The following is a 16,412-nucleotide window of genomic DNA, read 5'->3' on the forward strand; positions in this document are numbered from 1 at the left end:
CAAGGCATGAGAGAGCGGGGGTTGTCAGTGTGCGGGGGGATGCTTGCGAGGTTAAGAGAGAGAGAGGGACGCGCTGGCTATCAGCGAGGGGCAGGGAGGCCATGGTGCTCAAAATGGCTGCCGCTTACGCGCACGAATGGGCTTGAAAAGGGGGCAAGATGGCGCCGATAATGTTCACCAAGTTTGTATTAATTTTCCACAGTTGTACTTTTTAAATTTAACTCTACGCTAGAACACCCACTCATTCCTCCTTACCTCTCCTCTCCTTTTTTTTCGTGGTGACGTTTTACGTCATCAAGAAGAAGCGGAAGTGTTTTTCCGTTTCCTTCTTAAAACGCCAATCTCCTTCACATCTTTTTTCACAAACAGGTGCGTTTTTTTCTTTTTAAACCCACGCTTTAATTTTGTGGGGGGAGACCTCCCAAGGCCCCTTTTTTTTTTTTTTTTTTTTACTTTAGCACACATGCCTTTACTACGTTTTTCGTAGTAAAGGTATGCGTGGTAAAGGCTTCTCGTTGTAACCACGCATGCGTTGTAATGCATGCGTGGTTATGGTGTGGGTTGAAATGGCTGCGTAGTAGTGGCCGTTTCCCCCAATATCCATGTGCACCCCGTGGACTCTTCCCAGTTACTTCCCTAGATCCATTACTTGGTGTGCTTAATTCTCATTTACTATTTTGATTTAGGTGAAGTGGAAAGTTCATGTATATAAAAATGGTATATTTCAATTACCTTTTGTACTTTGAAAGCATGAGTCTTCCTTTTTATTATTGCTTTCAGTGTTCCGAATCCAACTGCTTGATTTACCTTTTGTTCATTTTCTATTAATAGTATATCCTTGTTCTTGAACAGCTGTTTTGTATGGTGTATTGAGTTCATTTAGCGTGCTTACAAATATAATGCAAGCCTTTTCAAAGCTTTGCTCACGATTGTGGAGTTGTGTGCCTGTGTTTGTGTGTGTGCTTGCTTGTACACGTGTCAGCAATTTCCTGGATCGATTTTGTTTGCTGAGAAAATTAATTGTATGCATTTGTTTCCTTTTACAGATCATTGTTATGGCTTGTCGTGAATTTGAAATGGGAAGGGTATGTCTCATGAAAATGAACAAATATTTTTCTAAAACGTATACATTTTGAAGGATGATTCTGTTTTGGGATTTGGATTGAATTCAGAATTTTTAGAAATGTTTAGAAAAGCTACCAACAACTTTCCAGTGTTGGAACAACTAATTGGGGTGTCCATTAGCAGTAAACACTGTTTCACATAAATAATTAGTGTTCTGCATTGATACGTCTCTTATCTGTGCTGCAGGGCATGGTCGTCAGGCACCAGGCTCAATTTGTGCTAAGAAAGGAAGTGAATTATGTAAAGTCATAGGGTTGATAACTTTTAGTCTGCAAGCACTTGAATTCAGTGCTGCACATCTGCTAAATGCAATTATTTTCGACTGAATTTTACGAAATCAGACCAAACAATAATTTAATATCCATCCGTTAGCCGTATCCAGCGACATAATGAGCAAGTTTGTATTCTGTGCAACTTAAAAAATAACCGATATTTCGAATGAAATGATGAAGTATGATACTTGAGTTGGTTTTCTGATTGATAGATTTTCTTTGACACAAATATCAAACTAGAGGCCAAAATACAATACAATTTGGTAACACTTGCTGTAGGCTTGTTTCTTTAAGGCTTTAAGTGTTGGAGTGTGGGGTTGCCATCCACTTGCTTTGGGTCAACTTTTGTGATCAGATGTAGAAATAGGCAAAGGGCAACTTTTTATTAGTTTTAAGGGCTATTTCTGAATTTGGAAACTTGAAATTAGATAACCAACTGACCGTATTTACTAAAGGGCATACCCTATAATATCATGATCTACAGAGACTATGATTTTTACTGTCATTTGCAAAGTTTAGTAACATTCTTTCTACATTTAGTATTCCTTGGTTTGCTAGCAATTATAGAAATGTAAATACGCTATTAGTTGCTTAATTAGGTAATGTATAACAATAGAAGCAATTGTGACAAGTAACAAAGACCCCTTTTTGCAAGATTTATAGAAAGTGTGTTTTTTTATTTTATAAATAAAATTCTACCTCTAATGATTTTTCTGTTCCAGAAAAAATGTGAGCGCTACTGTCCGCCATACAGGGAGGAACCTTTAACTTTTGGACCATTTAAGATCTCGTGTGTAAGTATTACAGCTATCACTTATTTTTCTTGTGACTGGATGTCGTGAGAGACTGGAATTTAGCTGCTAAAATTATACAGTACTACACAGACATGATCTGCTCCTGTGTTTCTAGTGCAGTCTTTCATTTGTGCTCAAATATCGTTAAGTAGCTGGAAAGGTGTTTTCATGTAGCTGTGATTTTTTTCAGTGGTTTAAATTGTGTTGTAACACTTGGATCCAAGCCTAAACGTTGTTCTTACCCCTCAAAGTGTCAAACTTGGCTGCCACTCCAGACGATACTTATGTTGTATAGATAGCCAAATGCAACTTAATAAAGGAGACCCATCTCTCGCTGCCATTACTATACGGAAAGCACTTCAGAATGTCCTTGGAATTTGCTTGCATGCTTAATAAGCTAGCATTGAAGTTGGGACACGATGAAGATGTCCATGGCATTCTGCTCTTATTTTTTGGGCGAAACGGCTGCTCAAGGTTATCCTATATTGCGTAAGTAGGTTTTGTTCATAGGATGTGACCTATGAAGGCTATTGAAGAAGCAATCTGGCATCCACATGAGCATTTTCTTGCAGAACTGGAAGCAGATTTGAGGATCTATATGGAAAATGAGCGCTCACCATATTCTAAGCTTGAGAAACTCATAGGACCATTTAAAAAAGTGATGTTTGTGGTTAATAAAGTCAAATTGAAGAAAAGTGTAATAGCAGACTTTGGATAGATGTCCCCGTGATATTGTGCCCCAAAAGATAACCTATTCAGTGGTGCCCCATCTCTCAATTCTGGCCACCGCATCTAAAGATGCATCCTGATCAAAAGTATTTATTTTCAGTTACTTGCTACTTTGACATATTTTTACCATATCAACCTAGTTAAAAGACCTATATTTCTATGTGTATTTTTTCAGTTTTATTGCCTTTTACTTTTAAACACAACAGCAAATTCGTAGTTTAGCCTCTTCATACATCCATCTTAGTACAAAAACATTGATAGATGAATGTGCATTTTTTGATTAATCACAGAGCCCTCTACATCATTAAGTGTTGACAGCTGCTTTCTTTGTAATTATTTTTCAGATGTAAATGTAATTTTTTTTTACTATTCTTTTTCATGTAGGAGACTGAAGACGCTAGACCAGACTATTTCATTCGAACATTACGTGTTGAATTTCAGAATGTAAGTGTTGATCATGCATCTCTTTTATGGCTAGCACAGCTCTGGCTTGATGTCTAAGCAAGTACACTGGAGTTAACCCTATGCTGCAGATCCTATTGCATTTTTGCTTTGCCTTATGCAACTAGGTCAAAGTGTACAATCAAATGTAATAAGACTCTAGGCAACCTATTCACTCACACCTATGCATATTTGGGGATTTAAATATTGTGCATTTAAAAAAGTGAACACTTTCACATGAGGGTATTCTATTTTAGTTATTGTTAAAACAATTCTTGAACTACCTAATCTGTTAGTATCTCCCCATCTGTTAAAAAGGAATCTGGAAATCCTATTTAAATCAGCCAGCCAAGGGACCCCCCCTCCCAGCGCTCCAATTATAGCCCTATAGTGCTTACAGCTCGATCTGGTTCATAAAGTTATTTGGTGGAGCCCTCTACTAAATGGTCTACAATGGCCAGCAAGTTACTCTTTTTATTTTCATTAGCAAAGAAGACAAAGTGTCTTCTCTCAAAATATTTTAGTTACACAAAATTTCATTGAAAACTGTATTATTACACCTATTAGTTAGTTATCCCTTTTGTTCATGTGATGCCTTATTTTACCCGTTAATTATGGTTGGCATAATGCAAGTAGCTGAAAGGAGGGTAGGAGATATAAATAGTTCCTGTTTGAGGTTCTGAGTATGTCACTGATGGCCCTACAGCTTTTTTCTCGACTTCATACTACTGTGTAGAATGTGGCTGGGTTAAAAAAGAGGAGACCATTCTTAGAAGTCTTTCTCAGAATTAGGGACTTGCTTTACATCCACTTTAGGTTAGTTCTTAAGTTGTTAACTCTGCATTCCCTGTTTAAACATACGCTGGACCTTACAGTGTAGTATGAGACCTTGGATTCTAGATAGATGTCTCTGACCCTGTGTCCGCTTCTGTATGGTTATATTTTTAGGTTTCGCCTAGCGATGCAGCGCATGCTCTGCTCGCATGCAAGATCTTTTGTCGTCGCCTTTCTTTTGGAAGTGGAGTTAGTGAACTATCTCCCTTAGGCCCCGTCCACCCGGACAATCTGACGTCAGCTGCTTCCATTTACCAGCTTGTGAACGGACAGCATTCCATTTTTACACATACTCTAGGCTCTCGTTTAATTACATTAAGCACCTGGACCGAACTAACAAACCCCTGCTACGGTAACGGTACAGAAATGACGGGCAGTCACAGCGCACATTACCCTGTTCATCCCATTGCCCATGGTGCCTGCCGCAAGAGGGGGCGGCGGCACAGAACAGCAAATAACTGCTACTGTCTGCGTTAAGGTGCTGTGTGCGGACACAGCAATCAAGTGTGAGCTGGCGCCTTTCCTTCCACGCGTGTCCGCAGGGCCTCCACCCACGATACCATTAGGGTTTTCCATATGAGTAGTTTGAGGCAAAAACAGAGCTGCACTAACTGTGACATGCAGCTGAACTAGTTGAGGGCTTCTCGACCTCATCATCTTCCCCATGCCTCCTATCGCACGCAGGGGTAAAGCCGGGCCCTTCCTGCATTGTTAATGGGTCTTGTAGTTTACCCACCTTCAGAAATCAATAGGGAGGCAAGTCTCACAACTATAGTCCCCGGCATGCACCGGAGCAGCATGTGTCTCACCAAAATAAACCGGTGCTCATGGATGTAGCGCCTTCCCCTCCCACAGCACATTCCTGGCACAGTGAGTAATAAGGGACAGCTCGTGCTCTTCTGCTTCTAAGACAGGACACATAGATGGCACTCTGCTGCCCTTTCGCCTCGTGTGAGGGAAAGCTAAGCTTAGGCAAGAGGTGCACTGCACTGGACACCAGCAAAGAATCTTTTATAAGCATTTTTATTAACTAGTGCTTTTCTGTGCCTGTGGTTAGACTGCCGAATAAGGGTTTTTCACCACCGTTTGGCTGAACTCTTTGGTTAGTTTATGGTCAGGTTTGTTGTCTTTGCAGTCAAGGCACAGCGCTTTACCAAAGACTTATTTAAATTAATAAAACCCGTTGCCAGTTCTGTTTCATCCTCTTGACGAATTCGGGGCAGGGTGCCCTTCCCAGTTTCTTGACCTTGAAGGCACATGTGTGTTTGTGCAGGCCGTTATCAAGCCAAAGCAGAGTCTGCGCTTCCTTTAAAATAGCTAATCACAGTTGTTGAGTGTCTGCAGACGCCCCAAGTCTCACTACCTTGCCAATTCACCCTCTCTCATGCGTGCGCACTCCTACACATGCATTCCTCCCTTCTTTCGCTTCCTCTATCCTCCTTTCTAATCTCCTGTTATTTCTATATCCTTTTCTCTCCCATTACATCGTTCTTTTATCTCCTCTCTCCCTCTCCTTTCTCGTAGATCTTTCCTTCTTTCTATACTTCACTTACTCATAGAAGCATACATTTCTACTCTTTTTCATTCCCTTATTTCTTGTATTTCTTTATTTAGCGCTCCCTCTTCCTATTGTTTCCTCCACTTTGTTTTGCTTTCACTTTCTTTCACTCTCTCTCTCTCCCCTCTCATGCATTTAATTTCCTGTTTTGTTTTCACTTTTGGTCGCATACATGCACACACACACGCGGGTACACATACTTTTATTTGCTTTTTCGTATGTTGTGCACAAATCGTGCAGACACTCAAACATACCTACATACAAACACTCGCAACTAAATCTTTGGTAAAAATACACACAAGTATGCAATCTGAATAAAACGTTATTTTTGTAATCATAGTGTGAGGTTTGCTAATACTGGGATAGCAATAAACCAGAGAGGATAGTATAGTGGTACTGAAGGGTTTATTCAAGCTTGGTGCGTTACAGAACTTCAAATGAAACACAAAGTAGATTCCTTCGTCAGGCCAGGGGTCCCGGTTGGTACGTCTGCTTCTTACTCCCGATGGCGTGGCGTGGAAGGGAAAAGAAAGAAAGAGAACGCCACATTACTGGACTGTTTCCCTTATCTGATCCGTGGAAGGGGTAGGGCAAGGGCGTGAGGGAACACCAGGGACCACCACCGTCTGTCGTGTCTCTAAACCGAGGCGATACCGTAACCAACCCCGTCCTTTATGTACTCTCAGCCGCCCCTTAAGCCGGTCCTCCCTCTGAGTGAAACAGACCCCGTATACGAGCTCGTACCTTGCGGTGCCACACTTCTCCAGGTGAAGTGTGGCTGGGCGAAGCGTGGTATCGTTGGCCTCCTGGCTTTCCTGCAGTCGGTTTCTCCCCGTCTCCTGCTTCCGTCTCCTCTGGCAATTCGGTTCCGGGTTCCTTCCGTCCAGCGGCGAAGACGTCTGATGCTTCCGGTGCTGCTCCGGCGTTCGCGCCCTTCTGTTCGAAACCTCGCGTTATCAGCGCCGTCGTGGAAGATGATTGGTCATCTGGCGACGACGTCACTGCCGAGGGCCCCGCCTCGGGGTAAGCCCAGGCGGCTGTGGAAGGTGCACGAACATCCTGTGTCCGCCGAGGCGGAAACGAAGAAGGACAAACATCAGTAGCAGAGTCGTGGCAGGTAGGAACCCCCTGAACATCAGTATCAGAGTCGTGGCAGGTAGGAGCCCCCTGACACATCCTCCCCCCCAGGATTTCCCCGATCGGGGGAAAGAGGAAACCGGGACAAAGTCAGCGTTGCCCTGATCACGACCCTTGCGATGACGGACCTCAATCTGAAAGGGCTGGAGGGCAAGGAACCACCGAAGAATGCGATCATTGTGGCCACGGTTACGCTGTAACCAAGTCAAAGGGGCATGATCTGTATACAGAACAAAAGGACGACCCTCAAGATAGTACCAAAGCTTTTCCACACTCCAGCGGACAGCCAAACACTCCTTTTCAATGGTGGAATAAGCCTGTTCCCTGGGGAAGAGTTTGCGGCTGATAAAAAGCACCGGCCTCTCAAGTCCATCTGAATCTTCCTGTGAAAGGACAGCCCCTATACCCACCCCAGAGGCATCCGTTTGTAGAATGAAAGGTTTCCTATAGTCAGGCGAAATCAGCACAGGAGACGTTGTAAGGACAGTTTGCAAGGCCTGAAAGGCGGTCGACTCTTTAGGACCAGGAGCAGGTAGTCTTGGAGACGACTGCGTCTTCCTTAACAAGTCCGTGAGGGGTCCTGCCAATTCAGCAAATTGTGGGATAAACCGCCTGTAGTATCCCACTAAACCCAAGAAAGCCCTCAACTCTCTCTTGGTCTTGGGGTAGGAAAGGTCCTGAATAGCCTTGACTTTCTCAGTCTGAGGTTCAATTAGTCCATTACCAAGTACGTACCCCAAGTATTTCACTTTTTTGAAGGCGACTCGGGTCTTTTTTGCATTGATGTGAAACCCTGTATCGCGTAGACTAGAGTATATTCTCCAGATGCACTTTATGTTCCTCCCACGTTTTGCTAAAGACCACAATGTCGTCCAAATAAGCGGATGAATACTGCTGGTGTGAGGATAGGACAGTGTCCATTGCTCTTTGGAACGTGGCCGGAGCTCCATGGAGGCCAAATGGAAGAACAGTGAAGTGAAAATGACCTGAGGGGGTGGAAAAAGCCGTTTTCTCCTGATCTGCAGGATGTAGTGGAATCTGCCAGTAGCCCTTGGTGAGATCAATGGTTGTAATGTATTGGGCCTCACCAAGACGCTCCAACAGTTCATCCACACGAGGAAGTGGGTAGGCGTCCTGCTTTGAAACCCTAGTCACAGCTCGAAAGTCAATGCAAAAACGGATACTTCCATCCGGTTTTGGAACTAAAACCACTGGAGAGCACCAGTTGCTTTTCGAGGGGACAATGACTCCAGAACGTAGCATCTGGTTGATTTCATCTTGAAAGGCCTGTCTACGGGCCTCCGGTATTCTGTAGGGCTTTTGTTTCACTACCGTACCCTGGGGAGTGGGAATCGTGTGAACGGCAATGTTGGTCTTCCCGGGTTGGTCAGAAAAGACATCCTTGTATTGGAGAAGTAGGGCCATAATCTCTTCCTTTTGAGTTTCCGTTATTTCAGGATTAACAGGGGTGCTATGTACTGTATGAGGGACGTTTTCAACAGTTTGTACCGACTGGGGGGGTTTACCCAACCATTTTTTTAGGAGATTGATGTGGTACATCTGGGTCTTATTCCCTTTTAGTCTTAACACATAGGTGGTCTTCCCTATTTTCCTGATAATTTCAAAAGGACCTTGCCACTCTTTTTTTAGTTTGTGAGTGGAGGAGGGTAACCATACCAAAGCCCAGTCGCCTCCATCCAATTCCCTCCATTTTTTTCCCCTATCGTAAAAGGTCTTTTGTTTCTTTTGAGCTACCGATAGATGTTCATGGGCCAGTGTTCTAAGTTTGTGGAGTCTCGACTGTAGTTGTCGTGTATAGTCCAAGAGAGCCTCGGCTTCCTGAACTCCCTCCTTTTCCCAGCTGTCCTTTGTAATTTCGAGCAAGGTTCTGGGAGCCCGACCAAACAGCAACTCAAACGGGGACGTACCCAGACTAGCTTGCTTTTGGCTTCGAAGGACAAAAAGGGCTAACGGCAACAATCGGTCCCAATTTTTACCATCCCCGGACAGAAGTTTCTTTAGGGTCAGTTTTAGACTGCCATTATATCGCTCGACTAGTCCATCTGTCTGAGGATGGTATACGGAGGTTTTGATATGTTTGACTCCTAGTTGTTTACAAACTTGTGCCATGAGTCGTGAAACAAAGGGGGTTCCCTGGTCAGTAATGATTTCCCGAGGAAAACCCATCCTGGAAAAGACTTCTATCAGCTTCTGGGCAATGGCCGCCGAAGTGGCTGCTCTGAGAGGGAAGGCCTCAGGATACCGAGTGGCATAGTCAACCAAGACTAGGGCATATAAATGTCCTCTAGTTGATTTCGGTAAGGGCCCAATAAGGTCCATCCCAATCCTGTCGAATGGTTTTCCGATGATGATAAGGGGGTTCAATGGAACCGCTGGGGGGACATATGGATTCCTGCGCTGACATATTTGACACTCCTGGCAGTAACGCTGTATTTGTGCATATACACCTGGCCAGAAGAAGTGCTTTAAAATAGCCTGTCCTGTCGGCTCCTGAGTGGCCTGCCAACAAATGCGCATGTGCAAAAAACAGGATTTGGTCTCGGAAGTCTACAGGAACCAGGAGTTGGGGCGTATCACCGGGTTTGGCTACTCTATACAACAACCCATTTTCTTCAATAAACGTGGGAAATGTTCTCTGAGAAGGGTCTTGACCAGAACGGGCGATCTGCCAAGCATTAGAAAGCGTAGCGTCATTTAACTGCGCTGTTCTAAAATGAGTGTCTCTAGCCCAGGGCTCAGGAACTAGGAGTGCATTCTGGGGATCGCTTTGCAAAGCATCTTTCAACAAGACAGAAAACCCCAGATTGTCAGTGCCTATAATCACCGGTTCTGGCAGAGAAGGCATTACTCCCACCACTACCTCGGTTACAGATCCTGCCGAAGTGCACAAGCTAACAGTGGCTAGGGGATATTCCTTAACGTCCCCATGAACACAACGTATATGTACAGTTTTCCCTGCCATTAAGCATGAAGGAGGAACTAATTCTTGGCGTACCACCGAGTGTTTACACCCCGAGTCTAGTAGGGCCTTTACTACTTTCCCATGTATGGTGACACTTACGTAAAATACCGGTCCGGTCTCTTCTGCAAAGAGAAGAGAATATGGTGCATAACTGACATCCATGGGCTCTTCCTCCCTCTCTTTCGGCTTCTTTCTACAAAACCTCGCTATGTGTCCCCACTCTCCGCAATCATAGCATTGAGGTCCCTGAGTGGGTTGTACTTCCGGCTTGGGAAAGCGTGGCCGTTGTGGTTCAAACAGGGGTTTTACAAACTTTTTCTCATTTCTCGCTGGTACTGGTTTCAAGGGTTTTTCCGGTTCTTTCACCGGGGGTCGACCTTGAGCACGGGCATAAGAGGTGGCCATTTCGATGGCATGCTCAAGAGTCAATCCTGCGTGTTGTTTCAACCAGCGTTGCGTGCCATACGGAAGGGCCTCTAAAAATTGTTCGAGGTAGATTTTATTCATCACATCGTCTATGTTACCCTCATGTGGTTTCAACCAAAGGTCGGCAGCTGCTTTGAGTTTGTAAAACAAAGTTTTAGGAAGATCCCCTGGGGTACCTCGTTCCTGTCGGAACTTGAGTCTGTGCGTTTCTTCATCAACGCCAAGTCGATCCAATATGTATTTTTTTACGACAGCATACCCTGCAGTACCATCTCTGTTAACTGTTTGATAAGCGGACTGGGCGTCACCTGTCAATAACGGTGCAAGATAGAATGGCCACCTATCCCCCGGCCAGGCACTGGCTCTGGTGGCTCTTTCAAAGTTCAGGAAGAAAGCCAAAGGATCGTCACCTGGCGTGAACTTTTGTAATGGAACAACGGGGCCAGGGGCGTGGCTTCTACCTTGTCCTAATACTGCCAAAAGTTGATTCTGTCCCTCGGCCAATTTCACGAGATTATCAACTTGAGCCTGCATGGCGTTGGAGAAAGTGGTACGGTCTGTGTCAGCCTGAGTAGCGGTCTGACCTATGGCCCACTCGAGTTTTGTCTGAGCTTCCTTCATTTGTTGAATCAAAGCTTCCATCTTGTATCAGAGGACGGTTCAAATGAGGATCCGAGTCACGGCACCACTTGTGAGGTTTGCTAATACTGGGATAGCAATAAACCAGAGAGGATAGTATAGTGGTACTGAAGGGTTTATTCAAGCTTGGTGCGTTACAGAACTTCAAATGAAACACAAAGTAGATTCCTTCGTCAGGCCAGGGGTCCCGGTTGGTACGTCTGCTTCTTACTCCCCGATGGCGTGGCGTGGAAGGGAAAAGAAAGAAAGAGAACGCCACATTACTGGACTGTTTCCCTTATCTGATCCGTGGAAGGGGTAGGGCAAGGGCGTGAGGGAAGACCAGGGACCACCACCGTCTTTCGTGTCTCTAAACCGAGGCGATACCGTAACCAACCCCGTCCTTTATGTACTCTCAGCCGCCCCTTAAGCCAGTCCTCCCTCTGAGTGAAACAGACCCCGTATACGAGCTCGTACCTTGCGGTGCCACACTTCTCCAGGTGAAGTGTGGCTGGGCGAAGCGTGGTATCGTTGGCCTCCTGGCTTTCCTGCAGTCGGTTTCTCCCCGTCTCCTGCTTCCGTCTCCTCGGGCAATTCGGTTCCGGGTTCCTTCCGTCCAGCGGCGAAGACGTCCGATGCTTCCGTTGCTGCTCCGGCGTTCGCGCCCTTCTGTTCGAAACCTCGCGTTATCAGCGCCGTCGTGGAAGATGATTGGTCATCTGGCGACGACGTCACTGCCGAGGGCCCCGCCTCGGGGTAAGCCCAGGCGGCTGTGGAAGGTGCACGAACATCCTGTGTCCGCCGAGGCGGAAACTAAGAAGGACAAACATCAGTAGCAGAGTCGTGGCAGGTAGGAACCCCCTGAACATCAGTATCAGAGTCGTGGCAGGTAGGAGCCCCCTGACACATAGTTTTTATGCAGTTATTTTATCCAACTACCAGATATGAATGGATACTACATTTATGGTATCAAACATACGAAAATCTTGAGCACAATAATAAATACCTTGCTATATTTTTTTCATTTTATTTATAGAATATATTTTAATACAATAAAAGCATTTTTTCAAGTACCCGGCATGCTTTTGTTCATTTGCCTTTTTTGCCAACCAAGCACAACATATATGTAAATCAACAAACATAGGTTCTATATAAACGTATATTAATTTTGTTTTATTACATGTTCACATAAAGTCACAAAACACAGGAGTCAGAGCTCTCTGCCACCCCAGTTTCCGGGCAAAAAGAACACAAGCGCCTAGACACTCTCTCGATCTCTCTCGATCTCTCTCGATCTCTCTCGATCTCTCTCGATCTCTCTCGATCTCTCTCGATCTCTCTCTCGAAATGATACATCCTCATGCAACACACCTGTTTGCCTTTTTTAATGCTGGTTTTCTTGCAGAGCATTTAATCATTTGCCACCACACAGACACGTTTTTTACCTATTCAGGTATGGTATTAGCTCTCTTCAGAGTGGATAAAAACACCCAAACCCAGTTTGGATGGAGTAGCACCAACTACTGCTGTTTATAAGTTTGTCCAGATACGAGCGAGGCGCTTAGTACTAGTTTAACAGTACAGCATGTAAGCTTTGTGCCTCTTATATAAAGCAGTAGGTGGAATTCTCGACAGTGCTGTTTTAGGTTACCAGAATTCCACGTGGAACACATGAATTCTGTTGTCAGTATTTTTCCTGAAACACACCTACATGTGGATTGTCATTGCCCTGTATATAGTAAGCCTCAGGCAGGAAGAATTTAGGTCAGAAGCAGATGAGTATTCTACCTCGATCTAAAACTGATATCATTACTTCCCTTCACAAAAAGGCTTGGAATTGGTCCCAGATTACTAGGTTTTAACTGAAAAGGACATGCCAGCTTTCCTCTTAATCAGCACATGAAATTTCCAACAAATTACAACGGATTGAATACAGTTGACTTGTAGAGCAATAACACTTTTCCTTGAGAAACACCAGACTGTTATACCAGGTCTTCTAAATTAATCACATGCACTTAAAAGGTACTGTCACCTGGAATCCTGGCCAACGTAATGCAGTGATTTGATGAGACCCATTACTAATCAGACTAGTGCATTTTGAATTAATTGTAGCTGATGTTTTGTATAAATCTCTGGGACGCAAAAATTGTGAAAAAACATGAATTCCAGATGGGAGTTTAAAGCACGACGCCGCTGGGAGGACCGAGATAGGAAAAGAGTTGTCTGCAGCAACACCTTGAAGGACAGTTTACTAGCAGTGGGGCATATCTAATGAGTTGGTGAATAGCTCAAGCAAGGTAGTGCCAGTTGCTGTGAAAAGCATTTAGTTCAAGATCTGTGGACATGGGTCTAAGGGAGAATTGATATTAAACCTGGTTAGACCATTTTCCAGTTGTGTGAGAAAATATTTGAAGTTTATATGCCTACACAGTAGTGTACACACTCTGCAATCTCCAGTGGTACAATAAATTGTGTCTCTCTCAATATCTGACACCGTATATTAGAACTTGTTTGTAAAAGGATGCTGTGCTTGAATAAACAATGCAGTTGGATTTTTTTCTTTATTCCACTTTTAGTGCTCTTTATTGTATATGTAATCTACTTGTTGATTCTTCAGTTTGGATGTACAGTAACAACAGTTTTGCAGCATGAATCCTTTACTAAACTCACATGCTGTGCTTTATTCCTCCATCTAGTGGTTGGGTCTGGAATAGTCCTTTTTAGGTCTCGCCTGTCAATGCGCATGCACATTGAGCTTGCGAGACTATGGGGGCTTAAACAGACTTTAACCAACTTGCGATTCCTTGCAGTGCCCGTCAAATTGAAGCTCAATGCGCAAGCGCATTGACATTAAAAGCGCGTGCACATGAAAGCGACAAGGCTCCCTCCCACGGCTATCCCCACCCCCAGCCGCCAGCACCTCCCCTCTCTCTCCCCGCACACAGCCAGGCTCGCATTTCCCCTCCCCCTCCCCAGCCGCCAGCACCTCCCCTCTCTCTCCCCCAGCACACAGCCAGGCTCGCATTTCTCCACAGCCAGGCTGGCATTTCTCCTCCCCCTCCCCAGCTCCTCCCATCTCTCTCCCTGCAGTTTCACGGCGTGTCTCGTCTTAAACCCTTAAACCTGCACAACTCATTTTTTGCCCACTGAAACTGACTATTTTTTAAACAAAATTCGCCAGCCTTCGACATCTGGCCCCCAGCCGCCAGCACCTCCCCTCTCTCTCCCCGGACACAGCCAGGCTACAATTCTCCTCCCCCTCCCCAGACGCCAGCACCTCCCCTCTCCAGCACCTCCCCTCTCTCTCCCTGCACACAGCCAGGCTCGCATTTCTCCTCCCCTTCCCCAGCCGCCAGCACCTCCCCTCTCTCTCCCTGCAGTTTCACGGCCGTGTCTCGTCTTAAACCCGCATTTGACATCTTCGCATTGAATACTAAAAGATGTTGGAAGCATCATGTTCTTAAAAGAATTTGTATTAACTAACGCGCATTAATTAGCCTTGTACCGAAAACAAAAAATACACTACCCTAGATGTGTGGTAGTGAACGGCAGCGTTCCAATGCTGGTGAGCCCAACAAAATCAAAATAAAATGGCAGCCCTCTATCTGTTTCGTGTGCCTTGATGGGGTGGGGGGCTGAGGGGGCTTTCAATGCGGCTTCCCTTTGCAGGCTCAGTTTGAAGCCCTGGTCTTAACTATGCAGCCTCGGCACTCGATACAAACGGAGTAGCAGCAGAAAGGAACGGGCTGCAACTTGCAAAACTCCACGACTCCAAGCGAGCATGCAAGACTCAATTCGCCAGCCTTCGCCATCTGTTCCCCAGCCCCCAGCCGCAAGCACCTACCCTCTCTCTCCACACACACAGCCAGGCTCGCATTTCTCCTCCCCCTCCCCAGATGCCTTCACACACTCTCACAACCTCACACACCCTCACACCCTCAATCACACTCACACCCTCACACACCATCACTCACCAACACACCCACAACCTCAACACCCTCACACACCCTCAATCACCCTCACACCATCACACCCCCTCACACACCCTCACCCACAGTCACACACTCAACCTTCAAACTCGCACACCCTCACAACACTCACCCTCACTCACCCTCACTCACCCTCAAACTCTCACCCTCACTCACCCACACCTGTCACACACACTCACACCCCATTAGCCTCACCCCCTCATGTTCACACACCCTCACCCCTTCACCCTCACACACCCTCACCCCTTCACCCTCACACACCCTCACCCCTTCACCCTCACAACCCTTACACCCTCACTCATACTCACTCCGTCACCTTCACTCACCCTCATTCACCCTCACACACCATCACACACCCCCTGACCCTCACATCCACTCACACTTACACCGTCCTAGTCCACCCCCATTAGCCTCACCCCCTCATGTTCACACACCCTCACCCCTTCACCCTCACACACCCTCACCCCTTCACCCTCACAACCCTCACACCCTCACTCATACTCTCACCGTCACCCTCACTCACACTCACACACCATCACACACCCTCACACCCCTGACCCTCACATCCACTCACCCTCACACAGTCCAACTCCACCCTCACAACCCTCACACCCTCACTCATACTCACACCGTCACCCTCACTCACCCTCACACACCATCACACACCCTCACACCCCCTGACCCTCACATCCACTCACACCCTCCAACTCCACCCTCCAACTCCACCCTACAACTCCACCCTCCAATGTGACTGCGCATCTATGTTAATGCAAGCAAAGCTTTTGCAGTGCGAATTGATGTGTACCTTACAAAAAAAAATGAAAACTTTTTACATGGATAATATAAAAAAAGTTACTGATGTGTTTGTTTTTGGATTCAGCGCTAACAGCATCATCAATCAACATTACATAGGTCTCTATTAGCTTCTCAAACAACGCTTCACAACATTAATACATTTGAAGTGTACGATACTCACGGAGAAAAAATGAACCCTTATAGGCATCATCACGACAACTCGCACTCACACCCACTCACACCCTCACCCACCCTCACCCTCAGCCTCACACACCCTCTCATCCTCACCCTCCCTCACACACCATCACTCACCAACACACCCTCACCCACAACCTCAACACCCTCACCCACTCACCATCACACACCATCACTCAACATCACCCCCTCACCCCCCCCTCACCCCCCCTCACCCACCCTCAACCACAGTCACACACTCAACCTTCAAACTCGCACACCCTCACTCACCTTCAAACTCTCACCTTCACTCACCCACACCTATCATCACACACTCTCACATCCCATTACCCTCACCCGCTCATCTTCACACACCCTCACCCCCTCACCCTCACACCCACACTCATACTCACACCGTCACCCTCACTCACCCTCACACACCATCACACACCCTCACACCCCTTCACACACCATCACACACCCTCACACCCCCTGAACCTCACATCCACTCACCCTCACACCGTCCAAGTCCACCCT

The 16,412-nt window shown here is 45.9% G+C and overlaps 1 protein-coding gene across 3 annotated transcripts in view; it reads left to right on the forward strand.

Moving 5' to 3' along the window:
• The window catches only part of PTPN12 (protein tyrosine phosphatase non-receptor type 12), a 592,849-nt gene that overhangs the window by 247,520 nt on the left and 328,917 nt on the right, over positions 1-16,412 (forward strand). For all 3 annotated transcript variants that reach the window (XM_086967364.1, XM_086967365.1, XM_086967366.1), the window contains 3 exons: positions 1,047-1,085; positions 2,120-2,191; positions 3,305-3,364. In XM_086967364.1, coding sequence (XP_086823490.1) covers positions 1,047-1,085; positions 2,120-2,191; positions 3,305-3,364 — 171 coding nt within the window. The remainder of the gene's footprint in view (positions 1-1,046; positions 1,086-2,119; positions 2,192-3,304; positions 3,365-16,412) is intronic.

Source organism: Lissotriton vulgaris, chromosome 1_1 (assembly GCF_964263255.1).
Source record: "Lissotriton vulgaris chromosome 1_1, aLisVul1.2, whole genome shotgun sequence".
Lineage (NCBI taxonomy): Eukaryota > Metazoa > Chordata > Amphibia > Caudata > Salamandridae > Lissotriton > Lissotriton vulgaris.